This window comes from Mycteria americana, chromosome 1 (genome assembly GCF_035582795.1).
Source record: "Mycteria americana isolate JAX WOST 10 ecotype Jacksonville Zoo and Gardens chromosome 1, USCA_MyAme_1.0, whole genome shotgun sequence".
NCBI classification, from domain to species: Eukaryota; Metazoa; Chordata; class Aves; order Ciconiiformes; family Ciconiidae; genus Mycteria; species Mycteria americana.
Genome location: NC_134365.1, coordinates 83,845,746 through 83,872,683, shown reverse-complemented (window position 1 = coordinate 83,872,683; position 26,938 = coordinate 83,845,746). Strand labels below are relative to the sequence as shown.

The following is a 26,938-nucleotide window of genomic DNA, read 5'->3' as shown; positions in this document are numbered from 1 at the left end:
TCCAACCTGACCTTGAACACCTCCAGTGATGGGGCATCCAGAGTGTCTCTGGGCAACCTGTTCCAGTGTCTCACGAGCCTCACCGTAACTCCCCCCCCCCCCCCCCCCCCCCCCGTCTGTTTAACCTACCCTCTTTCAGTTTAAAACTGTTGCCCCTTGTCCTGTCACTACAAGCCCTGGCAAAAAGTCTTTCTCCACCTTTCTTATCAGCCCCCTTTAAGTATTGAAAGGCCACAATAAGGTCTTGTGAGAGACTGAAAGAGTTAATGTCTCCAACTTGTGGCGAGGTGGGTTGCAGTTTATGGCAGGGGTGGAGAGGGTGTGGGAGGACGCGCAGTTCCGTGCGTCCTTGCATAACCTTGCATAACCTGATGCACCTTGCATAACCACTTAGCATGTATGGCCAGAGGTCACACAGAGTTTATCTCAGGAAGGGGCTTACGACCACCTGAGAGACCCCTTGCGACCACCCCCCCTGCCCTGGGCACCTGCGCAGAAGATTGAGAACTTTCTAGAACAGGAACCATATAAGCTCTCAAGGGGCATAGCCGGAGGTGGGACTAGAGGCTAAAAGACACACCGGCAAGGAGCAAGGTCTGTGCCCATCACCGGGGGATTGCCACGCCCGTCATCGTCATCATGGGATCAAAGGGTGGTGATACCTCTCTTTATCTCTCTCTCCCCTTTCCCTCCCTTTCCTTTCCTTCTTATAAATGTTCCAACCTACCGTTGCCAACCCCTTTATGCTTTCCAAGTTTTTCAAGTTGATGCGTTCCGTTCCACGTTCCAGTTATTTCCACCACCAATAAAGTGCCTCATTGATCGTTTGGTGTCGTTTCACCTTAATTTAGTCCGAGGGGATTTGCGAATCTGAATCACTCCCAAGTGGGGTGGAGAGGGACCGGGCAGGCAAGCGCTGACTCTGCTGTGTGGCTACCCTTATTGTTCTCATAACCCTTAGACATAAACCATTGACCAAGCCTGGTAGACTAAGACTGGATCCAGCTGCACCTAGACTCCTGAGAAGGAGTTTAGAAAGCAAGGGGGGTCCTTTCTGAACCTCGTGACTCAACGGGAAGGCCACCTCTTTTCCCTTAGCCACACGCCAGACTCACGTCCTTCACGTGATGTAGTCGGTGTCACGATTTTACTTCTCCCTCCCCCCAGGTGGGACACGACATATTAAATTGGCGTCACAGACAGGATTCCCTCGTGGTACTAAAGCGATCGTTGAGACCAGGTCTTTACTGCGGCCCCTCTCTGGGAGGAGTCATACACACGGGGAGACGGTCCTCAGGGGACTAGCAAGGGATCTGATCCCTATAACGGTATCCTCATGGCCTCCCTGGGAGGTCCGGTTGTAGACTGTACCCCACTCCTGGAGAGATTAGAGGGCTATAATGCCCAGCCTTCTCCCCCTGGTATGACCTGGGCCCATAACAATTGGCACGATCCGCAAGCTGTAGCGGACAGAATCTCCACGCTGGCTAAAGAATGAAGGTTGAAGCTTGGAAAGGGAAAGGCGCTGGTTTGTGGGGTCTTAGGAGCTGCCTTGGCGGCAGCACAACGGGATAAACACGTGTCCCGACAAGCAGAGGGGGAAGCAATAAAATCCCTTCAAGATCTAGCGAAGGCATTACAGGAACAACTAGAGAATGAGACAAGAAGTCTCTCTGATCAGCTTGTTGCCGAGCAGGCGACTAACCAGAGGCTACACACCACTTTGATGGAGGCCTTGGAGCGGGAAGTGATATTAAGGGAGCAATTAGATGAAGCTCGTTCCCAAATCGGTGTAGAAAATACAGATGTGATCTCTGATGGGGGAAAAGAGTCAGAATTGTTATACCCTCTTAAAGACTTGGAACATGGAAAAGAAATACCTTCTCCTGGAAAGGAGGAAGCTAAAATGCGACCGCTAATTAAGACCAAGACTGTAGATGGTGGTCCAGGACGAGCTCAGCAAGTTCTGAAACCAGGAAACATAGAATTGACTTGCAGTTTATTCCAACGGTCTTCGTGTGTATGTGTGCTTTGTTGTATAACAGGCTTTCTGATATCTACCCAACAGCCTTGCACTTCCCACAGCATCAGCCAAGGTTCTCACTCAGTTCACGTGACTCATTACGCAAAGCCAGTGAGAGCTGCATGATTTCTCTGACATTGATAGCTTGTACAGATACATTTAAGCATGCAAGTAAGCTGAACCTGTAAGCCGTACCTTATCATCATCAGTTCTATGACTCATTAGACTCTGTTAATTACTTCATCTGAGCAGTCTTAGCTCTCAGTCAAGTAGAGGCAATGTGAATCAGTGCACTTGGAAAGAAGACTCAGTGCGGACCCAGAACCATAGACAAACTCCAACCGGCAGCAGAACGCTGAGTTTCTTTAAGTTTACAATGGCACCCTGGAAGAGACCACATAAAGTTGCACTGTTAATTATTAATGCAGGTTTTGTGTGTTATCTGGTGCACTTACTGCAAGATCAAAGAAAGGGAAGACTTGATTCCTTGGACGTTAATCCTCGATTTCTGAACCAAGAAAATAACATCCTTCAGAGACTGGACCTTTTAGACTGGAATATTCGTAACCTCTGTAAGTAAAATGCCATGCTGCTTAACTTTTCAAGGATTAGCTATCTAGATTTCCTGAAGGACAGAATAATAGATAGCAGTGATAATGTTTGTTTGGGTTTCCCTGGACACTTTTGATTGGTTTGGGGCTTTTGGTTTTTTTGGTTTTTTTTCCTTGTAATCTTGAAAAAGATTTGATAGCTTCAGAACTTACACACAAAACAATAAAGTCTTTCACAGTCATCATTGTGGTTTTTTGGATATTAGACAGATCCTGACCCTGAAGTCTTTTAGAAGTCTTAAGCAATTTTAAGGTGGTGGTTGTACCAGCATATGCATCTCAGGTGGCTATCATTCCTGTCATTATTTTGTTTCCCATAAAAAGCTATTTTTGAGAGAAATTGGAAATGCCCCATTTCCTCAGCCTCTGCCTATGCTGTGTAGGTGAACAACAAGGCAAACTGTGACTCACTCAGTCTTTTTCTTTCGGGTACCTTTAGCATAGACACAACGCAGTTGCTATGGGGAAAAGACATTGGTGAACTTTGTATCACCTGCTCGATTGGACTGTGTTCCCATTCGGCATTAGCTGAAATCTGCTGGCAGGACTGTTTCTCTCTCATCCCATGATGGTGAAAGGCCAACAGCATCCCAGCAGATGTGCTTGTATATGAGCAATATTAATTTAGAAAGGGCCTTTTCTTTCTCACAGTGGGGTTCGTGAATGTTGACCTTGTTTTCAGGTACCTGTTGTAGGTTGGACTGTTGGGAAGCGGGCACAATAGAGCCATCTGAATATGGACTGGAGAATCCATCTCTATTTCCTTTGGACCCCTTGATTTCCCACTTTTTTTCATGTCGTTTGAATCTCATCACCTCATGGCAGTGTTAGGAGGGCTAAAGCAGAGCCCTGCTGGCTGGCATTGCTTTGACTGTCATGTTGTCTACATTTCCTCATATTAGAGCTAGATGTGTGGTAGGTAGAAGAGAAGAAGAAACTTAGAATGTCTCGATTATCCAAGCCTGAAACTAGCTGTTTGAAATGCCACTTGGGACACCCTTGAACTTGATAAGGAATTTTTCCTGCACAGCTTGGTCACGTTTAATATCCTCTATCCCATAATGTCACTGTTATTGCTGACATTGTCTTCACTGGCACCTATTCTTATGGACATCAATAGTTGGGCATAGTTTTTGTCGACTGTATTAGAGCCATTTGAAAGAAAGCTGAAGTCTTCACTTCAACTCTTAGTCACGGAATCACATAATAGTTGAGGTTGGAAGGCACCTCTGGAGGTGGTCTATTCTAATTCCCCTGCTCAAAGCATCATCAGCTAGAGCAGGTTGTGCAGGACATTGTCGAGTTGGGGTTTGAATATCTCCAAGGATGGAGACCTATCTGGTCTACCTGTTCTAGTTTTCGGTCACTCCAGCAGTTAAAAAAAAAATCTTATGTTTAAATGGAATTCCCTGTACTTCAGTTTGTGCCCACTGCCTCTTGTCCTTTCACTAGATACCAGGAGAATACTCTTCCTCTGTCTTTGTTAGTCCCTCTCAAAAGACATTTATATGCATCAGTGAGTCCCCCCCGGCCCCCAAGCCTTCTCAGACTCTCTCAGCCTCTACTTGTAAAAGAGATGCTCCAGTCTCATAATCATCTTAGTGGCTCTTTGTAGGATTTGCTCCAGTATGTCCATGTCTGTCTTGTACTGAGGAGGCCAGAACTGGACACTCCAGATGTGGCCTCACCAGTGCTGAGTAGAGGGGAAGGATCACCTCCCCCGACCCGCTGGCGATGCTCTTCCTAATGCAGCCCAGGGTACCGTTGGTCTTCTTTGCCACAAGGGCACACTGTTGGCTCATGTTCAACTTGGTTTCTACCAGGACCCCCAGGTCCTTTTCTGCAAAGCTGCCTTTCAGCTGGTGCGGGTCCATGGGGTTGTTCTTCCTCAGGTGCAGGATAGGCATGTGCCTATGTTGAACTTCATGAGGTTCCTGTTGGCCTGTTTCTCCAGCTTCCTCAGGTCCCTCTGAATGGCAGCAGGACTCTCTGGTGTATCAGCCACTCCTCACAGTTTGGTATCATACACAGACTCGATGAGGGTGCACTGTGCCCCATTTTCAAGGTCATTAATGACCATATTAAACCTGTTTTGGAACCAGTATTGACCCTGGGTGTACATCACTAGTGACTGGCCTCCATCTGTACTTTGTGCCCCTGACCACAATCTTCTGATCCTGGCAGTTCAATCCCCCTTGCTATCCACTAGTCTAGTGCGTACTTCCTCAGCTTGTGCATGAGAGGCAGGATCAAAAGCCTTACTTGAGTTTAAACAACATCCACTCCTCCCCCCTCATTCACCAAGACAGTAATTTAACTGTAGAAAGCTTTAACTCACGCAGATTTTCTGTGCCTTTTTTATATGGCGCAGTCCAATATTTTAAACTTAACAAGACCTTGAAAGATTAGGATTCACCCTGTTCAAAGTTTGCTGATAGAGCAGAAGTCAAAACTGACAAAAAGCTTTTGAAAAGATGCTGCAAAGGGCTCACTTGTTGTATTTAACTTCAAGATGAATTATGTCCTGAACAACCTCACACAGGCTACCTGTGCCTCTTCTTTATGGCACAATATTGTGAAGCTAATAAAACCTTGAGAGATTAGGGTTCGCCCCGTTCAAAATCAAAAGATTGCAGGAAGCTTATTAAAGGACATGGCAAAGGGCTCATTTACTGTATTTACCTTCAAGATAAATATGGTATCAACAACCTGACTTAGATGGGAATCCTGTTATAGATTCTTAATACATTAATGTAACTCAAGCATAGCATTATGGAAACAATTTGGGCCTAATTTATCAATTTGTGTGTTGCCTCTACTCCCAGATTTCTCCACTGATGCCAGCGTGGTGTCCCTTGCTCTGCACTCGTGCAATTGAGAGCAGCATCTGACGCAGGGTATTGTGAAATGTGATGTTTAAAAACTGTTCTCACGTAGGAGGGAGGGTCTCATGCTGTAACTTCACGGACCTCTTGACCTGCAGTATTATATGGAGAATTTGACTCAGTTATGATGATGGAGAGTGTTGTCTATTGCTGTTATAATCAATCCTTTTTTATTTTCAAACAGCAAAATCAGTGGAAGCATACCATGAAAATATAAAACAAATAGAACATGATCTGAAGCTGCAAGATAAGTCCAAAACTGAAGTACACAAAGCTGATAATGCAAAGGAGGAAAAGAAGATTGTACAGCGTTTGCTGTACCCGGACTCAGTTTTGTTCAAACGCTGGGGTGCAGATTTAAGGGAGGAGGAGCAAACTGTTGCACAGAATCTGTTCTTAAGTTATGGGTATAATGTTTATCTCAGTGATCATCTACCTCTGGATCGACCTATCAGAGACACCAGATCTCCCAGGTGCAGTATGAACCCTCTCTACATTCACAAGGAGACATGAAATTAAAGGGAAAGGGATCCACATTGCTTTGGACTAAGTTAAAATCATCTACGAACAGATCTCAATTTGTGCTCTGTTTGTTTAGGGTTTTTTTCTATCATTTTCTTCCAAATCTTGCTCAGACTTGCAATACTCCAAAGACTGTGAAAAGAAGTCACAGTGTAGAGAAGACACTTAGGAAAAAGAATGTAATGGTAACATAATTGCTATAGGACTTCTAACTGTCAGTAAAAAGGGGAAAAACTAACCATAGTATTCAGAAGATATGAGACCTTCTGGTCTGTTTACATTCTGTTTAAACCCCAAAGCCCAGGACATCTGAAGCATGCTTTCTCTTGTCTCTTATGTTGTCTTAAGTAAGCCTCTTATATGCTGACATATCCAAAGTGGTGTTTTTTAACTCCCCTGCCCCTGCCCCTGCCCCCGAAAACACCCAAAATATAATTAATGAAGAAGTAACCCCCTACTTGGTAAAATTTTGTCCTTTTTAACAAGATGCTTGTTTTTCTTAGCCATGTTGCAGACCATAAGTGGGAAACACATATACTGCTTATTAGAAGATGATTAGAAATCAAACAGGAGAGGTGGGAGTAATTTTTGGCCAGTGAGTCCCATGAAGGGTGAGGGAAGATTCGGCACTTGAGCTGAATCCCTGGCACTATCTTTAGTATTGTAGGCATAGCCACAATGGACCGGTGACCTTGTGAGTTTTATTATAGCCTTATTTTCTCTCTCTGTTTCCCTCTCAAGTTATCAAAGAGTCTGAGGGATAATTACATGGAAAATATAGTGGGGTAAACATCTAAAGGGTTAAGATGTAGGTAAGCAGTCCACTTCATAAGAGGAAGCTTCAGGGATTTTTCCAGGAATTAGTTGGTTCTTGAAGCCAATTTTTTAAGCAGACCAGTGGTGCTATGGGAGCTGGCATAAGTAACCATTAAAATCCTCATTAGGAACAAGCATCTGTTAAAAAAGCAAACACATTTTTTTCTGTATAGTATGATAAGATACACAATTTACTGTAAAAGATAATAGTAAGCTTTACAGGAATTAACTGTTGTAAACGTGGAAGAATGTCACAGATATACTGCAAGACTACACCTTTGTACCTATGATTGCTTGTACTAAATCCAACGGAGTGTTTCAGAAAAGGATGTGGGGTGCAGGGTGGATTGCAAATTGGGAGTGAATTAACAATGTCACACCTGGGAAAAGGAGAGTTGTCTTACTGGCAGCCCTCTGGAAGAGGTAAAGAGCAGGTTATGCAACTGGGTCCTCATCGTACCGCTTGGATGGAGCTGGTCCCATCTGGGGCAGACAGTAATACGTTGCCCTTGACTGTGGGTGTCCTCTGGGTCTTGAATCAAGCCTTAACTCTGGCACACAATGACAGTTTGCACGTGTTTCCCAGTTCATAGTGTCTGAAGTAGTGTGAGGGCTGTGCAGTAGCTTCCAGAGTGAGTTTCAGGGGGTTTTCTGTGCAGCATGTCTCGGGGTGCTCAGGCAGAGGGTATGGAGTTGTGTGAGGGCACAAAGTGGTGAGCCAGCCACAGATCCTCCTGAGACAGCCCTGAGCTGAATGATCCCCACTGTGCTGGGGGATCATTTTGGGGAGAACTGTCTGGAGCAGACACCACAGAGGTGGACAGAGCAAGTGCTTTATTAGTCTGTGTGGTCCCAAAGAATGGCTGCAGTGCCTGGTGCTCTTCTGCTTCGCTGTGAAGATGTACTTGCAGAGACCACCTTTTGCAGATATCCACTCAGGCTCTTGTGCTAATAGATAATAAAGCTAATGGAGAAATTCCAACAAAAATGCAATCCATTGGTGCACAATTGCCACTGTAGAGGTCTACTTGGAGCACGAGCCTGGGTCTTGGAGAGCTGCATTATGTAGCCACACAACTCATGCAGTCTGAGTATTGCTTTCATGAGTGTGTTTCTAAGGCGAGGAAATTATCAGCCTGAGAATCCAGTTATGCTCTCTTGTCTGCTCTAGAGGGAGTTAGCGCTTAACACTATGAAGAAGACCCAGTCCTCTCCATCTGCCCGGTGGCCAGGATGTTAATTAGCAGAGCTGACAAATATCCCAAATATATACTTAAAAAAAAAAAAATTAAAAAAGTATTCAAGCTAGCACAAAAAAACTTCGTTTCAGGACAGGAAACAATTTATTCTGGGGTAGCACAGAGTTCTACAAGGCCTTGTATACTCTGTAAGAAGGATTTTTGAAGCTTTTTCAAGAATTTCTAAAGGGATCCCTTGTCCAAGGAAATCATTCTCCCATGTCAGCTAAGTATAGCTAGACCTGCCTTGTTCTTCTTCATTGCACATACAAAGGGATTATTGACTAATTTGCTTTTGTCTGCTGTCAGGTTTGGCTATTGTCTTCTCCTTCTATAAATGCCAAAAGCCAAATTTCACTCACATGTCCACTGCCTTGTAAGCTATTCATCCCTGGCTGAGTCAAATGTATTCTCTAGTTTCAATCTTTTATAAGCATTTTGGATTGAGAAACAGTAATTGTTCTTTCTTATTGTCTTAACAGAAATTTTAACTTTACCCAAATGGTTTATATACATACATAACACAACTCAAATGAATAATGAAATTTCGATTTGGGAATGCCTTTTTTTTGCTCTTATGCTGATTTTCACTATATGTTTTAAGCCCAACATCCTCATTCTGCCTTCTTGCAGCTGCCTTGCTCTCTGACTTTCTTTAGAAACCATGCTAAAGTTCTTGTTCTTCTATTGCAGCTGTAAAATGAAAACATATCCAAAAGACCTCCCGACACTCAGTGTTGTACTTATATTTATGAATGAAGCGCTGTCAATCATCTTACGTGCAATTACTAGTATAATTAACCGAACACCTTCTCATTTATTGAAAGAAATCATCCTGGTAGATGATTACAGTTCAAATGGTAAGTGACCCAGGGAAGGCAGGAGTCTTGCTAATTTATGCCACTATTGTGTTGAATGACTGTTGGTGGCCTTTTGGGTGCACACAGAGCAGACCGCTCAAAATTAGGCAGTAAATTGAGTCCAAGAAAAAACCCAAACACCTTAATAGCTTGAAAAAAGGCAGCTAATAAGGAACAGGATGGTGCTCTGCAAGTATTTGAAAAGGTTAAAAATTGAGGTGGGAGAGTATTTATTATCACTGGCCCATCAGGCACAGCACCAAAGTAAGAGTATGCTAAGATAACTATCTCTGTAGGTATCTGAAATAACTTCTTGAAGAGTGGTGCCTTGGGTTGTGGAAAATACTCCTAGGGGAAGCAGTGGGTGCATCGTTGCTCTTAAATTTGACCTGAACAAATCGTTGTAAAATCTGTAAGAAACAGTCATGCCCCTGATCTTAAGGGTACTCTTTTTTTTTTTCCTTGTCTGATGAGATGTGTTTGATTCCTCATTTTTCTAAGGCTTTATAGCTGCTAGAGAAACATGTCAGTCTGGGTGGAGCAAGAGTTTAAGTGCATTTCCAAAACGATGCTAAGAGGTCTCAACTTTCTATTCCTTTTTGCTGACTATTTTTTTGTTTGGTGAGGGAGTTGGCAAGCCTACAGCTGTTCTAGGAGCATTTCATGTTTTCAGGGCTTATTTTCTCTTTTCCTTTCCACATAGTAGAAGATACACACAGAAATTACTGCACTAAGACAGCTAATTGGTTGCTGTTATGGCACACGTCTAAAGTTTCTACATACTGATGTATTTGTGTACAATTTAGAAGCCATACAATAGCACTATATGTAAATGAAATTTAGGTACTTAATTGAACTCCTGGAATGGAAGCTGGTTCTAAAAATAAGCCTCTTGAATTCATGAGTACCTGAATAATTTTACCTGTTCTGTTGCAAAGAACAAATCAGTTTTTGGTCTGGAACTGGGAGAAGCTAGAAAGCCATTACCTACACAAACTTTTCCATTTCTTAATATTGATTAACCCTTTTTTTTATCATTAAAATGTGGGGGCTGGTTTTAGATGATCTGGAAGGACCTTTAGAAACACACATCAAAAATTACAATGCAAAGCATCCTGGGCTGCTGAAAATCATCAGACATCAGAAAAGACAAGGCCTAACACAAGCCCGGATTTCTGGCTGGGAGGCATCAACTGCAGACGTTGTTGCAATTTTGGATGCCCATATTGAAGTGAACATAGCATGGTAAGACTGTGAAGACTGGGGGGGTTCTGAAGTGGGGAGAGAGAGGTGTACAAGGAGTATAACTGTGTAGCTGGGACAGGCATCCCATATATGGTTTCTCCTTTCTGGCCTGCCACATATTAACAGCCACTGAGTCTTTTATTTCTGAGGGGAAAAGGGATACAATTGTTTGAAATAAATAGCAAAGCAGACAGGTAACAGAGGAAGCTGTTTAGTGAAGAGGAAGAGAGAAATGCCTACCTTCTCTGTGTATTTATTACATTTCTAGGAAAAAAGACTTCATGCAATGAAATAACATAAGAATGACACAGGTTATTTAGTTCCGCTGCCAGCAACTTTGGCCCTTTATAAGTATATTAGACTGCCATAATACCCAATGACTTTAAATTGGTTTGATTCTTATTCCAACTTTGGCTAATGTTTATTTGCTGTTGCCTGTTAGTTTAATAGTGCATCGTAGTTCTGTAGGACTCTTTTTGCAAAGACAGACAAAACAAGTGGCTGATGATGGATATTTACATTCTGTTAGGTAGTGATGTCTATGGTACTGTCTTGTGTGAAATCTCTTTACATTCTCTTCCCTCTGGGTTATTGAATTCACTGGCTGACTATTGTCCATGTTGCCTCACTTTCTGCGAGCAAGGTTCTTCTCCCAGCCCTTGTCAGGCCAGAATGGCTCTGTGTGGTCCAGATCTCTCTTTCTCTCTCACAGAATCACAGAATCGTATAGGTTGGAAAAGACCTTTAAGATCATCGAGTCCAACCGTTAACCTAACGCTACCAAGACCACCACTATACCATGTCCCTAAGCACCTCATCCAAACATCTTTTAAATACCTCCAGGGATGGTGACTCAACCACTTCCCTGGGCAGCCTGTTCCAATGCTCAATAACCCTTTCAGTGAAGAAAAATTTCCTAATATCCAGTCTAAACCTCCCCTGGTGCAACTTGAGGCCATTTCCTCTCGTCCTATCACTTGTTACCTGGGAGAAGAGACCGACCCCCACCTCTCTACAACCTCCTTTCAGGGAGTTGTAGAGAGCGATAAGGTCTCCCCTCAGCCTCCTTTTCTCCAGGCTAAACAACCCCAGTTCCCTCAGCCACTCCTCGTAAGCCTTGTGCTCTAGACCCTTCACCAGCTTCGTTGCCCTTCTCTGGACATGCTCCAGCACCTCAACGTCTGTCTTGTACTGAGGGGCCCAAAACTGAACACAGTATTCGAGGTGCAGCCTCACCAGTGCTGAGTAGAGGGGGACAATCACTTCCCTAGTCCTGCTGGCCACGCTATTTTTGATACAAGCCAGGATGCCATTGGCTTTCTTGGCCACCTGGGCACGCTGCTGGCTCATATTCAGGTAGCTGTCAACCAACACCCCCAGGTCCTTCTCTGCCAGGCAGCTTTCCAGCCACTCTTCCCCAAGCCTGTAGCGTTGCACGGGGTTGTTGTGGCCCAAGTGCAGGACCTTGCACTTGGCCTTGTTAAACCTCATACAATTGGCCTCGGCCCATCGATCCAGCCTGTCCAGATCCCTCTGCAGAGCCTTCCTACCCTCCAGCAGATCAACACTCCTGCCCAACTTGGTGTCATCTGCAAACTTACTGAGGGTGCACTCGATCCCTTCGTCCAGATCATTGATAAAGATGTTAAACAGAACTGGCCCCAACACAAAGCCCTGGGGAACACCGCTCTCGATAGCACACTAACTGACACTCCCTAGCTGTTACAGTCTTAAAGGTAATGCTGAAGTCCTTTAGTCATGCATGGCTGTCAGGACTCATTGGGATAGGTTGGGCTGTCAAGAGTATGTAGGGAGAGATAAGAACAGTTCTTTTAGGCCTAAAAACCATTGGGGTCCAGCAAAAACACTCCCTCTGTCAGAATCCAATAATCTCTGACCAGGTTCTTTTAGATATTCCACATGAGGAGCATTTAATGTTTTAATGCTAAATTTACTTATTTGAAGATACATGGAATTTTGGTTTAGAGAAGTGATACAGCAATATGCTGAAATCACAACACAGGCACAATATAGCAATTGCAATGTACAGTTGAATCACAATACCAATGGGATTCGCATTACGGCTCTCTATATGCTCGCCATCAAGATGCTGGACATCCCTGGTTGCTGCAAAGGAATACATGGGTTGAAGCCAACTCAAGCACATTGCTCTCTTCAAAGTTCATTTTTCTCAGTGTTCAATTTTTATACTCTATTTTGGGCTGAGCCACATATACACTTCCCCCATGTTGGTCTGGCTGGCTCAGGAAGATAATACGTTCTATTGATTATTTTAGGAAGGCCATGTACATAATCAGTTGACCCACTCAACTGATACTGCTGTTTATCTGCAACAAAGGCCACCCTCCAGTCCCCTTGGTGTTGGGATAAGTTCAGCTTCTTTTATGATAGCTGTGGTTGCTCTCTACCTTCCTCTCTGAGCTTTATGAGTGCATCATCCTTGCCTATTTTCTCTGAGCCTTCTTCCATCATAGGGATTCATTGATCGGTCACACCCGTTCCCTCATACAGCAGCTGTGCCATCAAGGCACAGGGGAAAGATGGTGAATGATCAACCTCAGGGCTTACAGCACCCCTCAGGGTCTCCTTCTTTTCCTTTTCCCTTCTTGTCTCTTCATGCAAATAGTGAAGACTCTCTAGAGCCTGTAGGAAGCAGACCCAGGTAGCAGTAAACCCAGCAAGTTAATCATGGAACTTATGGTTAGTTTGATTAGTGACAGTCAAAATGGAGAAGCAGCCTAATGGAAGGGAGAATTGAGCCATGGCATTAGCAGTTTGGGTTACTAGCACTCCAAGACTGGCATATAACTTTTTGTAGAGGCCAAAGTCAATGACTTAAATAAAGTAGCTAATCCAGTTTTAGAAACAGGTGGTAAAGTTTAGTACTGTTCATTAGATTTCTGCTTTTTCAAGCTGAATAAACTCTGTTTGTTAATTTTGGTAGGGCTGAACCCATTCTGTCTCGACTAAAAGAAGATCGCACTGTTATAATATCACCAGTATTTGACAATATTCGTTTTGATGACTTTGAACTTCTTCAGTATTCAGTGGCTGCAGATGGATTTGACTGGGCACTCTGGTGCCTTTATGAACCTTTACCAGATGAATGGTATGATCTGAAAGATGAAACAGCTCCAGTCCGGTAAGTATTAATAGCATTTGAGAGTGAGCCAAGATGCATAATATCCAATGTAGAGCTAGCAGAGGGGGAAGAAGATGTTTCATAGGTGGTGGAATAGATACCTATGAAGCACATTATATCTAGATAAGTTGGTTTGGAAGCGTGGGGTTTTTAGCAGCCCTGAAAAATATCAGTACACCAGTTGCAGGGTTGTATAACAGAACTGGCCCTGTGCTGATCCTGCTGTCAGATTTTCAGGCAATCCCTGAGTCATTGATTTTTCTGTCTTATGTTGCTTAGCTAGGAGTGTGGTAGCAATATTTATTGACTGTACAAGATGAACTGTGGCCCCTCTCCATGCTTGCCCAACAATATGGAGTGAATCTCACAACTTCGCTGGACAATTGCATGTCTGAGCTGTGAGGACTCACATGGATTCAAGTTGTGAAGTTCTTTCTTTGGACATGTTGGAGTGACATATGATTACAGTGATCCTGGGCAGCCTTTTTCAAGCCTTATCACTTGTGTATCACACAAAAGCAAGAAAAAGATATGAACATAATACAGACAGCTGTTATACCTAAAGTGACCCCTTCCTGCTAGGCTTAGGATCCAATATATTTGCTTCTGTTCCTGATACCTTCCTTAACTGCTCAGATTAGTTTTTCTATTCAACACAAGATGGTTGCTGGTACTATGATACCAGTAGGCATCTCGTGCTGAATATATAAACCTGTTTGTTTCCTTGTTCTACAAGCGTGTCAGATGTTGTTGACTATCCCTCAGCAATTAACAGCCATCTGTCAAACAATATTAAAAAAACTAACAAGAGATAAGATATAGTAATCATATTTTTCTAGTCCTATATTATTTTATTGGGTTTATATGGCAAGGTTTTGGTAGTGGGGGAGGCTGCAGGGGTGGCTTCTGTGAGAAGAGGTGAGGGGCTGCCCCCATGTTGGACACAGCCAGCTCCAGCTAGCACCAAAATGGACATGGTGCTGGCCAAAGCTGAGCCAATCAGCAATGCTGGTGATGCCTCTGCAATAACATATTTAAGATAGGGTAAAAAATACCGCGCAGCAGCTGTGAGTGAGAGAAGCGAGGAAGAAATATGAGAGAAACAGCTCTGCAGACACTGAGGTCAGTGAAGAAGGAGGGGCAGGAGTGCTCCAGGCACCGGAGCAGAGATTCCCTTGCAGCCAGTGGAGAAGACCATGGTGAAGCAGGTTGTCCCCCTACAGCGTGTGGAGGACCACACCAGCCAGATATCCACATGGCACCCTGTGGAGGACCATGCTGGAGCAGATATCCACATAGCAGCCTGTGGAGGACCCCCACACCAGAGCAGGTGGATATGCCCTGAAGGAAGATACAACCTGAGAAAAGCCCACACTGGAGCAGGCTTCTGGCAGGAGCTGCAGCTCGTGCAGAAATGCTCAGGCAGGAGCACATTTTCTGGCAAGAACTGCAGCCTGTGTGGGACCCATGCTGGAGCAGTCTTCTGAAGAACTGTACCCTGTGGAAAAGGACCCGTCCTGGAGCAGTCTTGAAGAACTGTAGCCCATGGGAAGGACCCATGTTGGAGCAGCTCATGAAGGACTGTATCCCATGGGAGGACCCCATGCTGGAGCAGGGGAAAATTGTGAGGAGGAGGAAAGAGTGTCAGAGATCAAGTGTTACGAACTGACTAGAACCCCCATTTTTCATCCCCATGCCCTGCTCGGGGCAGGGAGAGGAGGTAGAAGAGTCAGGAGTGAAGTTGAACCTGGAAAGAAGAGGGGAGGGAGGGAAGGTGGTTTAGTTTTGGTTTTGTCTCTCTCACTATCCTCCTTTATTTTTAATTGGCAATAAATTAAATTAGTATTCCCCAAGTTGAGTCTATTTTGCTGGTGATGGTAACTGGTGAATGACCTCCCTATCCTTATCTCGACCCATGAGCTTTTTCATCGTATTATCTTCCCGTGTCTTGCTGAGAATGGGGAATGAGAGAGCGGCTTCGTGGGCACCTGGTGGCAGCCAGCCAAGGTTGATCCACCGTCCTTATTTATATAAAGGGCTTCGAAATTTACTATGTAGATCCTGAGGAGGAAAGGCACCATGAAAACATTTGAAAATAATGTACTGTAGTTGTCAGATGAGATGGCAGATTTCTTCATTCGTATACTACTACACCTGGTATATACCTAGATAAAGAAGTATGAGTGAAATTGGCACCTGTATGTGTTAAGAACGTTATATAGTGAGCATTAATGGTTCAGGCAGGAGAATGGAATGAAAGCAAGCCAAATGTAGGTTAAAGAATGTTTCATGGGGGGGTGTCCACAATTCTTAGACCAGAGAAAATAGAAGTGGGTTTGATCATAGAGAATGGGGATATCAAAAGAGCACCAAATCCCCTTTCAGTCCCCTTTCCCCCACCTCTAGGATGTATTAATCTACAGTGGAATTGATCCTGCCAGACAATCGTCTCATCTCTCTTTTCAAAACCTCAATTGACAGTGATTCCACAATCCCCCTTGGCAATGGGCTTTAGTGTTTAGGTTTCCTTAATGTCAGGTAAAATTTCGTAATGTGCAACCTAATTCTTCCTTGCTGCAGTTTAATCTGATTTCTTTCTTCTTGTTTTAAATATGTGAAAATTGTTGTTACATCTCCTCTCAAAATAGATCTAATTCTTTAAAAAATACTAGATGATGCTTTTTAGACCATTGATCAAGTTTATTTGCTGTCTTCTGGATTCTTTAATGTTGATCCACATGTTGTTCTGAATTAAATCTGTTACTTTCTCTTGGATACAACTGGAATCCTTCTGGAAGTTCAAGATGTCATTGATGGCTAACTGACTTGACTTTATTTCCATCATTGTTGCTTCTTTCTAATTTTACTTGTTTGGTTCTCCAGGAGCCCATCTATAATGGGGATTCTTGCTGCAGATAGGAAATTTCTAGGTGAGATTGGTGTACTGGACGGTGGAATGCACATATATGGAGGAGAAAATGTGGAACTTGGCCTGAGGGTAAGCCTATTTTTTCATCTTTTTCTGAAAGACAGTGAAAATTAGTATGTGATTTTTTTGAAAGCACTCAGGCCGCTGGTTGTTGTCCAAAGCATGGGTTAATATTTCAGAACAATTCTGGTTTTTTTGGGTACCAAAGGGAAGTGATAGATTTCCAAAACTGTTTAAGGCTTATCAGCATGCTTTTTGCATCCTTCTTAAGGATTTTGACTCCTGACACAAAAACCTAGTTCAGTGAGGAAATACTGAATCTCGCAAGATGTGGTTCTCTCCAGAAATTTAAGGTATATGTCTCTTGGCTCAGCAGAAGAATAAGATAAGATGAAGTTAAATTAAGTTATGTATTAGGAAAAAAAACCAAACCAAACAAAAACCAGAAGGAGGTCTGTCTGTCCCAGAAAGTAATGTGTCCTTCAACTTTGGATGTCTTCAAATCAAGAATGGAGGGCACTCCCCCCCCGAATAGTTTTATCTGGAGTGCCTTCAGTTATTAGGGAACATGTGAGAGCACTAAAAATTCTGTTGATGAGTATTTTTTAAAAGTAATGGTGGTTGGAGATATTCTAGAAGACCTGAGAAGAAAAAAAAAAGAATACAGCGCTTATGGCTATAAAGAACAGAAAAGATGGTAGGATGTGAGAATTATAAACGTGTTAGCAAGACTTCAATGTCTAAGAAAAAAAGGTTTGATTATTCTCTTTCTCTGTAAATATGAAAACTAGGGGCCTTTGAAAGCAGTTAGTAACACGTTTCAAAATGAACATGGGGAGGAGGTACTTCATTCTTCCAGTAGCAGACCAGACCAACAGACCAGGAGCAGAGTTCCTTCCAAAGAGTATTGTGGATCTTAAAAACTTGCAACCATTTGTGGGGAGACTGAACAGTTATGGAAGAAAAACCTACTCAGGGTTAGTAAACAGAAGTGAATCACAGGAATATGCAGAAAGTCCCCTGACCTGAAAATAGTTGGGGGCTGTGAGAGGTAACATATGTACTTGTCTTGTTCTTAACCTTCCCCAGGTTTGCAGTCACTGCAGGATACAGAATATTAGGCTAGATGGACCGTTAGTCCAGTATGGCCATTTTCTCATGTTCTTAGAGCTTTTTCTTTTTTGTTCTGGTATCTATTAGTAACCACATAAAAGATAATACAGACAATATAAATTTGTCTGAACAAATCATGTCAAACAAGTCTAGTTTTTTCTTCTATAACAGGGTAGCATGCTTTGTGCAAAGAAGAAAAACAGCAGTAATTAGGAGAAATATGAGGAATAAACACATACAGAGGTGCAGCCTGGGGAACATCCAGCTAGAAAAGAACTGGGAGTAACAGACTTTGTATGGGTCAACATGGCCATGCAGCTGGATGGGAAAGGATAGCATTGATGATCCTTCTCTTCTACTGCTAAGTTCTCTTCCGGAGTTGTGTTTTGAGTTCTGGGACCATACATCAGGAAAGACGTGGAGCAATTGAAGACTCTGAAGGAAAGAAAAGAGAACAAACAGAGTTCCTGCAATATGTGACATTATAGCAGAGATAGGCCTAAATGAGGTTTTTTGATTTATAGAAGAGACAATCAAGAGGAAATACAGCAACAGTCTTCCAAACATGCTAAATCTTATGTTAAACAAAGCCCCTGTGTGTCAGGCACCACACTGAGTGACGTGGAGGTACTAACTTGGGTTGATACTATATTGGAGGTGTCGACACATTTCTCCATTACTCATGGTGGACATGGCCAAAGACCCCATGCTTCAGATCTATCCTTGAGATTGAAATGTCACATGTCATCACCTCATGTCATGTGAGGCAGGTCATGAATTAATATTTCAGTTCTGTTGCTTGAAAATACATTTACACTTTATTCTTTATTGCCCTGCACCATTCACAGTGGAGGCAATGTATGTCTGTAGTCATTTACACAAATGCTGGAGGTGAAAAAAATGGAGAATCCATTCAGTTAAAACACAAAGCCGCTCTGAAAATTGACTGTAAAAATAGCATTAAAGGTCTCTGCTTATTTCCATCCTGAGAGTTTCTTGTGTCAAATATGCTTGCAAGCCGGCAGCCTCTTATGTTTTTGTTTAGCCAGCTGCCAGCTCTGGAAAATTTAATGGGAAGATGTGAAGGAAGTCTATAGCACACAGTGGAGCATTGTGTGGCGATGCCTAAACTAGTACAATAAATCTGCATTGTGCAGTGCCATGTGGACTTGCCAGCTTGAGTTCAGTTCTGCATGGCTGCTCGCCTTTTGAAGAGCTTCCACACTTACACTGGTTCACGTATAGTCAGGTTGGGTGTGTTTGTTCTGGACCTTCAATACTTTTGAAGCATTGGTTGTGGCCTGCAATAGCTATCTCTTTAAATTCCATGTAGATATTTTCCAGGAATCCACTGGCTTTTTTCTTTTTCTTGAATTGTCCCTAGTGTGTTAGATTTTGCAGGACCAGTTTTGCTCTTGGCACATTTTGGGCAATGTCACTGCTTCTGAAGGATTCAGGCCCATAACCACCACAGTATTTAGCAGTCTAGCTCCTAGTGAGGTCAGTTGGAGGTATGTACCAGTTTGCCTTAGTGCATCTATGCCAACTGATCTGAGTGTGTGGTCACAGGAAACTGGTGAGTAGTTTTGTTAATGGTGACAGCAAAGAAAAAGAAGAAAGAACATGGCTTTACTCTCCTGGATCTGTGATAGGGCTACACCCAGTAGTACTGAAAGGTATTGAAAAATTATTTTCATTCACTCAATCCAGGAAATAGAGCTTTGAATGTTGAGGGCCTGCCAGTTCATCTGGTGAAGGGGGTGGGGAGCAGAAATAGGAGCACTTTAACGAAAAGTGCAAAGAGCTTGACTAAATAGGCAACTGTACCTCAAATTCTTTCTTCTTGACCTAGGCCTGGCAGTGTGGAGGTAAAGTAGAAGTGCTGCCCTGTTCAAGAATCGCTCATTTGGAAAGAGCTCACAAGCCTTACTTGCCAGACTTGAGCATTGCAGTGAAACGCAACGCCTTGCGGGTAGCTGAAGTGTGGATGGATGACTACAAGTACATGGTCTACTTTGCATGGAATCTTCCAATGGAGGTGGCAGTGTTTCTCTGTGTTTCAAGTTGAAATCCAAAGTCTGAAAGTAGTCAAATCAGAGTATGTGGTCACACGAAAAGAGGCATAGTGTGGTTATAAAAGCCACCGCGGAAAAAAAAATTATTAATATTGATATGTTACTAATTATTGATATGGATGGCATCCAAGAGCCATGATCATAGATGTGTTCCTCTTAGGCTCAGATCAAGAGCTGATGCCTAGCTTAAAGAATATAAAATGAAATTATTTAACATGTATTGCAAATTTTAGGGGAAAGTAGGGAATATTTTGCCTGGAATATTCATAGTTTTGCATGAAAGAGCATGTCTCTAGTGATCTGGGTGTCCCTGAATATCTTTTAAATAAGCAAAATTGAACTTTAAATAGAAAATTCAATTACTCTTCATCACATACCCAACGACTTTTATTAAGTGAGCTTTCCCCTCTGCAGCCCAAAGTTCTGCCTTTTTTTTTCCTGGAAGAAAAGGGGGAAAGTCTTATAGCATCCTTGGAAGGATGAAAAATGGTAATACCAGGAAATGAAGAACTTTCCTTTAATAATAATAATCTAAGTCCTTTAAGTTACAGGTTTTTTTCTCCTTTTGATTAACTTTAGTACTTCTGAATACAGTTTTAACTTTTCTCTAGCACAAACTGTTGAAGATACTGGAAGTGTCAAGACCAGGACTTTTGAGTATTGATAACTTCAGTTCATAAAAAAAACTGTATGAATTTTCCCAGCCTGCATTTCAGTGGATTTATGAATCTTTAAAAAGGAAGAATAGCCTCCCACCTCCTTGTGTTTCCTTGAATAGATATTAAAGAAACAAGTTAAAATATATAGTGATATAGCACAAATTAAAACTTCAGAAGAATCTACTTTCCTTCCCTATTAATTAACTTTTACTGTAAATATTTGGAATTTTTAATCTGAAAATGCTAGTCGTCAAAAACTAAGCTGTTGGTAGGAACGCAAGTATCAGTTTTAGCACTGAATGAAACTTGAGTAAAACTTGTTCATCTTTAATGACCTTTTTTTTCTGGGATGTACAAGTCTATTTGAAATTCCTCACCTAACTTATTCAGGTCACAGACTGCATTTTACAGAACTGCTTAAAGACACAGGGTGTAAGCTCCTGTTGGACTGATTTCTGTGAAACTTTCTTGCTGGAGCTGTTCCACTTTGCATAAGAAGTTACATAGTCTTGGAAACAATAGTTTGAATCTTGATTGCTCCCATATGAGATGAGCATCACAGTCAACAGACTGTTGATCAAACTAAGGTTGTTAACAAGCTCTGTCTTATTTTTCACTTTGAGCTAGATTTTTTTTGTCAGTATGAAAACTACTTCGTAGCCATATCTAACTTTGACATTCTTTATATTTATGAAGTCGTAACATGTTAGTTTTTCAGTAATTTATTGGTGCCTCTAGGCAAACATGTTCCGAAATTCTGAAGTTTAAAAAATGTACAGTTATTTTTTTTTAAATGAACTTTAAAATATATTGTTTATGTTATGAATAGACAATATGGAGAAATAAGTCTGTATTTTCCCTAGTTTCTCAGACCACCTTAATGTTCTGAAATTAGATATGTTGTTCTTGCAGAATCCTGGAATAGACTTTGGAGATGTTTCTTCCAGAAAAGAGCTAAGGAAAAAACTGAACTGTAAAGGCTTTGACTGGTACATAAAAAACATTTACCCGAATTTAATATTTCTTCCCAACATTGTTGGCTATGGAACAGTGAGTATTGAGTCTGTTTATTTGAAATATGGAACAACTAATTAGCTCTACTGTTATGAAGAATTGTTGTGAACAGTGTTTTGCTGATTATGATATATTTTCCTAGAAACCTTAAAGAGACTTTTACATGTCTTTCTAGACACTGGAGCTTTCTAAAGTCTTTTTCATATTAGTTATTTCATATTAGTCAGTCTAGAATTTCTAAACTGTGGTTATTGTGTATGTACTGATGGGAGCACAACAGTAGTTTAAGAAAGTGTTTAACATGCATTTTTTTTACTGCATGCAAAACTCATCAACAAGAATGGATCAGTATCTTCTTGTAAAGGGCCTGAATTTTTCAACGGAATATATAGATTTTTTTTCTGCAGAGATCGGCAGGATAATTTGGAAAGCATGCAGACATGAATCAAGAGAACATGTAATGCATTGGAAGTCAGGCCATTTTTTGCGAAAGAGAGAACTAATCATCCAGGCTGCAGTGGCTTCTTTATTATAGATAGACATTTTCTAGACCCAAGCTTGCACACCTTGCTGGAGCTGGGCAGTGGTACTCAACTGTTTGGAGCTGCCTGGTGACTTCTGACATGTTGCTGCATGGCACGGTGTTGATAAGTCTTTGAAGAACCTTAGATTTGCTTTTGATTTTTGCTGTGATGAATCATTTCTACAAAGGTAATCTGAGATTTCTTTTCTAAACCCATATTGTATCTTCCACTTCAGAATTCGATGCAGAACTCTGAATAAACTAGCCTTGCTCTCAGGACAGTTTCTAAAATTAGCAGTGAGGAGTTGAAAACAGGATCGCTGTTCCTCACGGTAAATTTCCTGTTTTATTCTGCAGATGAAAAACACGTTGACAGAAGATGTCTGTATTGATCAGGGCCCTGTCCCTGGAAATACACCAATTATGTATCCCTGTCATGCATACTCACCACAGGTAATGCAAACAACTCATCAGATCTTCACATATGAGCTATTGCTAACTGCTCCTTTCAAGCCTCCACAGGGGCATGAAATAGGCACTTCAAAACTATTATGTCTGTGCTATCTAAAGGGGAATATTAACCTTTATTTCTTTAAATTCTGTTCCCCAATGCAACTGGCAGCAGAGCAAGTTCCCATGGATATCTAAGTGCATTAAACTAAGGCTTTTGGTTTAGCCTTGCCAAAAAATTGTGAGACCTCAAAATTGTTGATACTGATTGATCTTGTTGATTAACAGAAGATCAGTGGGATGAATGGGAGAGCAGTGGAGCTCTTCCTCACACCTCACTACCTGTCCTCTCAGTAGGAAGGAAACTAAGGGTTACTATTCAATTGTAAGCATCTTGCTTTTTTTCATTGGAAAGCAGAAAGATGTTGTATAGCGTCAAATTAATCCTGGTTTAATTAGTGAGAGATCAGTGAATGCTGGTGCTGTACAGCTGATACCTCTCACTATCAGTTTTGGAACTGTCTGCTATCATCTGCTGGTGAGACTTCCCTGGTATCTTAATCCATTGACAGTGGTGTCACCTTCCCTTTCAGCACATCTTTTATCACAGCACTGGAGAAATGTATGTAGGAGGTTTACGTGCCCGACAGAATACAGTTGATAGATGCCTAACAGACCCTGGGAATGGGGACCTGCCAGTTTTAGAGCAATGTGACACAGCTGTGAATAAAGGCCTGAACTTGCACTGGGATTTTAAGCAGGTAGGTGGATGTCTATATACCCACATTCCAATAAGCTTTCCCATTATAATGAATCCTTAGACACTTTCCTTGCAAAGCAGGTTGCTTCTGAATAATGTTGTCTCAATTTCCAGACTTGCATGTGCCACTGCAAAAGCTACGGTGAAGCTGATTGAGTCTTCAGGGGTGTGTGATGTTAAAAACACGGGGATGGTCACATAACTGAAGCTGACTGAGTTACCAGAATTTAACCAGTTCTCAGTTGTCTGAATCATAGCCACTTATTTGTCCTCCAACTGTCTGTCAGTCTCGGTGGAATCAGCTAGTTTAAGCCTTTTACTTAACAGTTTAAGTATTTTAATTTTTAGCTGGGCCGACTAAAAGCACTCACTTGCTCAGTTATCACAGTTCAGCTAACAGTCAGGGAATGTGCAAGCCCAGGTGCCTCTGTTGCTTTTGATGGTCTGACTCTACATTGTGAACTCTCTCCACTGTCCACCACCTGTCTTCCCAGTCTCCTTGTGGGACCTGTTGGTCTTAGGGAAAAAGCAGGCTGATGCCTTGTCCTGCTCACTGTCTGGTACCATCTTCTGTACCAGTGTCTGAGCATGGAAATCCTTGTTGCAGATCAGGCTAGGTTCATCCTTTCAGAGCTGAGGTTGCAGCTGGCCATTAGAGCCTTCAGACCACGTTCATTTGTCTCCATTTGTGCAGGATTTATGACAGCCGATGCTGACATGCTTAAGATCCCAAGTGATACTTTCATATTCTGTATTCAGTGCCTCTGAATACAGAATGTGATAATACTAGCTTAGTCAGATAGTCTAAGACAGATACTGCTCCTCTGCTGGGCAGGATAAACAGGCAGCAGCGATAATGCTAGAGGGAGAGGTGGGAAAGGAAGCCATGCAGCTTCTCCCCTCTCAGGCAGTTCAAACCTTATTAGCTTTATGTAATTAATTAATTAATTAATTTTCCCTGTAATGTATGGGCCTGCTTACTGTATCCCTCTCTCAGTGAAAAACTAAGCAGGAGGCAAATCTTGTGAGAGAGTGCTAGAGAATAGAGGAGTTGAATTGGTGAAAGACAAAGGTTTCAGTGATCTGCATCCAATAATATAGACCTACATGGTCTGCAGAAATTCTGCTAACATGGGCTTTGCTTTATTTTTAGCCTGGTCTGTGACCACAAAACTTAGAATAAGTTGCAGGTATGTTTCTGGAAGATTTAGACCCACCTTAAAAGTAAACCTTCAGTTCCTTGTGTGCATCGAGCATTATTATAGTGAAACAACTGGCTCCCTGAAGGAGCTGGTTAAGATCCTGTTTGTTCTGGAGCCCAGCCCCTTATGAAAATCCTCATTTCCAGCATGATGAGTTGACTTAATCACACCCTACCCCATTCACAATAGTTGGTACTGAAATATTGACTTAGAGATAAGAGATGAATATTCTCTTACCTGTTATTAGCTCTCTTCTTTCAAAACAGGATGCAGTATTAAAATTTACTAAAACGATTTTTTGAACTATAAAAAAAACCCCAAACACCCCACAAAAAACCAAACACCACTACCCTTCTCCCCCAGCTCCAACAAAACAGACACAAAATAAACCTCTAAATATATTTTAATATGCCTTGGAGAGTTCCAGAAGCTGTCACGTGTCATTAGCCTGAGGAAAATGCAACATTTTTCTTTCAGGTCTGTGACCTAATATTGTTTCTCAGACACATTTGTAGATGCCAAGAGACTTGCTTCCTGACTGAGCACCGAATTTATAAGCCCTCAGCTTCTCTCATATTTCCTTTCCTTTTGTAGGGATCAGCTGTAATCAACAGGAGCACTAAAAGATGCCTCGAAATCACAGCAGAAAGTTCAGTTTCATACAGACTTGTAATGCAGACCTGCACAGGACAAAGGTGGAATATCCAACACACGGTTAAGGACTGGGGAAAGACAAAAGACCTGGAACAGAAGACACAGCACTCAAAGCATTGACTAAAGGAAATTTTTCCTTGAAAATTGCTACGTTCATAACACAGCACTGAAAGCAATGATTGCAAGAGTTTATTTACACAGGATTTTACAATGTAGTAGTTATTGCAGGAGCGGAGCTATGAGCTACTCACACAAAGGTGCAAGTTCATCTCATCGCATTCTTGGGGCATCACCTCCCTGAGTTTCCTCAGTTAGGAGAGAGATTGTCTTTGCTTTCCTGTATTATCACTGGAGAGAAGCAGTTACATCTAAGAGTGTTTCAACCCACCTGAGTTCCTTATGTTGTCCTTTGGAAGTGCCTATCTCTGCTCATTAATGAAACACTGGTGTCAAGTCTCTAACTTTCTGTCTTTGGCATTTCGGTCAGATGTGAAAAGGCAGAAGAAATGAAAGTGTGTCTGACTTCCTCTTGTACACAGAGTTTATCTCAGGCTGAATTGGACCATTTTTATTGTCTTGTGTCACCTAGGTAATTCAAAACTTCTAGTCAAGATCTGCTCATGCTAGTGGGTGAAATGAAATACATCCTGGTTCTTCTGTCCCTATGAATTGCCTAGATATAATTCAGTTTCTCAGTGAAGTTTATTAGATTCAGCAGTGTGCCACACTAAGGGCTGTTTTATGTTTACCTATGTTTGTGCTAGCCAGCTGACAGCATGGATAAAGTCCCCTTGGAAACAAGGGGATTCAACTCAGTGGTTTCCACAATCTAATACAAGGCCAATGCAATAGCATACGTCTGTCGAAGAAACTGAGTAAAATATGGCATGAGTTGCTAATGGGAGGCAACTTCCAGGTAGATATGATATTAGTTCTTGTAGAAATAGGATTAGGTGGAACTAGCTGTCCTACTTCTTAGAGTAACCACTCCTCTGACCTATGCTTATTTGTTAAAGGGAACTCCTGTAAAATAAACTCATTGAAACTATATAGAGATTCAGCCTGAAGTAATTTTATTATCAAAAGGGTGCCAAGCATTTTATCTGAATAGAAAGTGTATTCAGGGTTTGTTTGAATATGTTTGAATATAATCCAATATGATTTGGTTTTTTCTTTCTAATTTCTCTGTAAACTTGATGTCAACAATCTGGCCCTGATATTCAGGACTGGAATTGGACAAGCTCTTCTTATAGGACAGTCTTTTGTCCTTAGGGTCTATATTTTTCTGTTCTGAAAACTGATTCTTAAAAATGCCACATTTAAACCAGATTTAATTTAAGCTACTAAATCAACTTTTATTCCCATATCCTGGCTCAAAGCCAAAAACAACAACGAAAGAGGAATATGTGCTCTGGTGGTTTTCTGCATCTTCAACAGTGTGTCTTACCAAAGTCAAAGGATTTGCATTTTGGCAAGCACAATGAAGACACTGGGAATTTTGCAAGTACAACTAAAATGATAATCTGGCCTACTGGTGATGATGAATAAAAAGTGTTCCCGTAATTGTTTTTCCATCTTAATATGCCACTTCAATAAAATCAAAACATAGTGGACATTTGGACACTTTTCTTTTGAACTTAGAGTTTGGGAAAACATCAAAATGTTCCAGAAAGTCTAGATTTTCTGGTTCTTAATGTACGGCCTCTGGTTAACACAGGAGTCAACACTGAAACAAAATGCTTCAAATGTTTTAATTTACCTCAAGTATGAGTTATTTTAATTTCCTGAAGCCTTTCTACAAATGCTGCTTTTTTGGCTAATTTTGTAATGAGGAAAGATAGTAGGCATAAGAGAAGAACTCAATTTTCAGACTAGCGCTTTCTGGTGATGCTTGATGAGACATAAATAACAACTCAAAGTTTTTGGTGCTACAGTAGTAATACATTGCTCTCCCTACTGATACTTTTTAACTTGGAAATTCACTGCATGATGAAGCAACTGATGCATGATTCCTCAGCCAGTCTGCAGTAGAGGTAGGACTCTACTGACATGGTGTATCACAAGAAGGCAGCTATGACTGCGGCACAGCATAAAGAGTGGGATCTCTTCTTGACCTGAAAACCAGTCATTAGCCGAACTTTCAGAAATGCAGAAAATCACTTCAGCTCCTGCAAAATGACACGAGAGTACTGCAGT

At 41.9% G+C, this 26,938-nt stretch overlaps 1 protein-coding gene across 1 annotated transcript; it reads left to right on the top strand.

Moving 5' to 3' along the window:
* The first annotated feature begins 1,977 nt into the window (after nt 1–1,977).
* GALNT8 (polypeptide N-acetylgalactosaminyltransferase 8) lies at nt 1,978–26,474 on the top strand. Its single transcript, XM_075508599.1, has 11 exons — nt 1,978–2,595; nt 5,704–5,992; nt 8,789–8,955; nt 10,017–10,200; nt 13,166–13,363; nt 16,247–16,361; nt 19,258–19,443; nt 21,052–21,189; nt 22,034–22,129; nt 22,720–22,887; nt 24,683–26,474. The coding sequence occupies exons 1-11, from the start codon at nt 2,400–2,402 to the stop codon at nt 24,860–24,862; spliced, it is 1,917 nt and encodes a 638-aa protein (XP_075364714.1). The 5' UTR covers nt 1,978–2,399; the 3' UTR covers nt 24,863–26,474.
* Nucleotides 26,475–26,938: the final 464 nt, after the last annotated feature.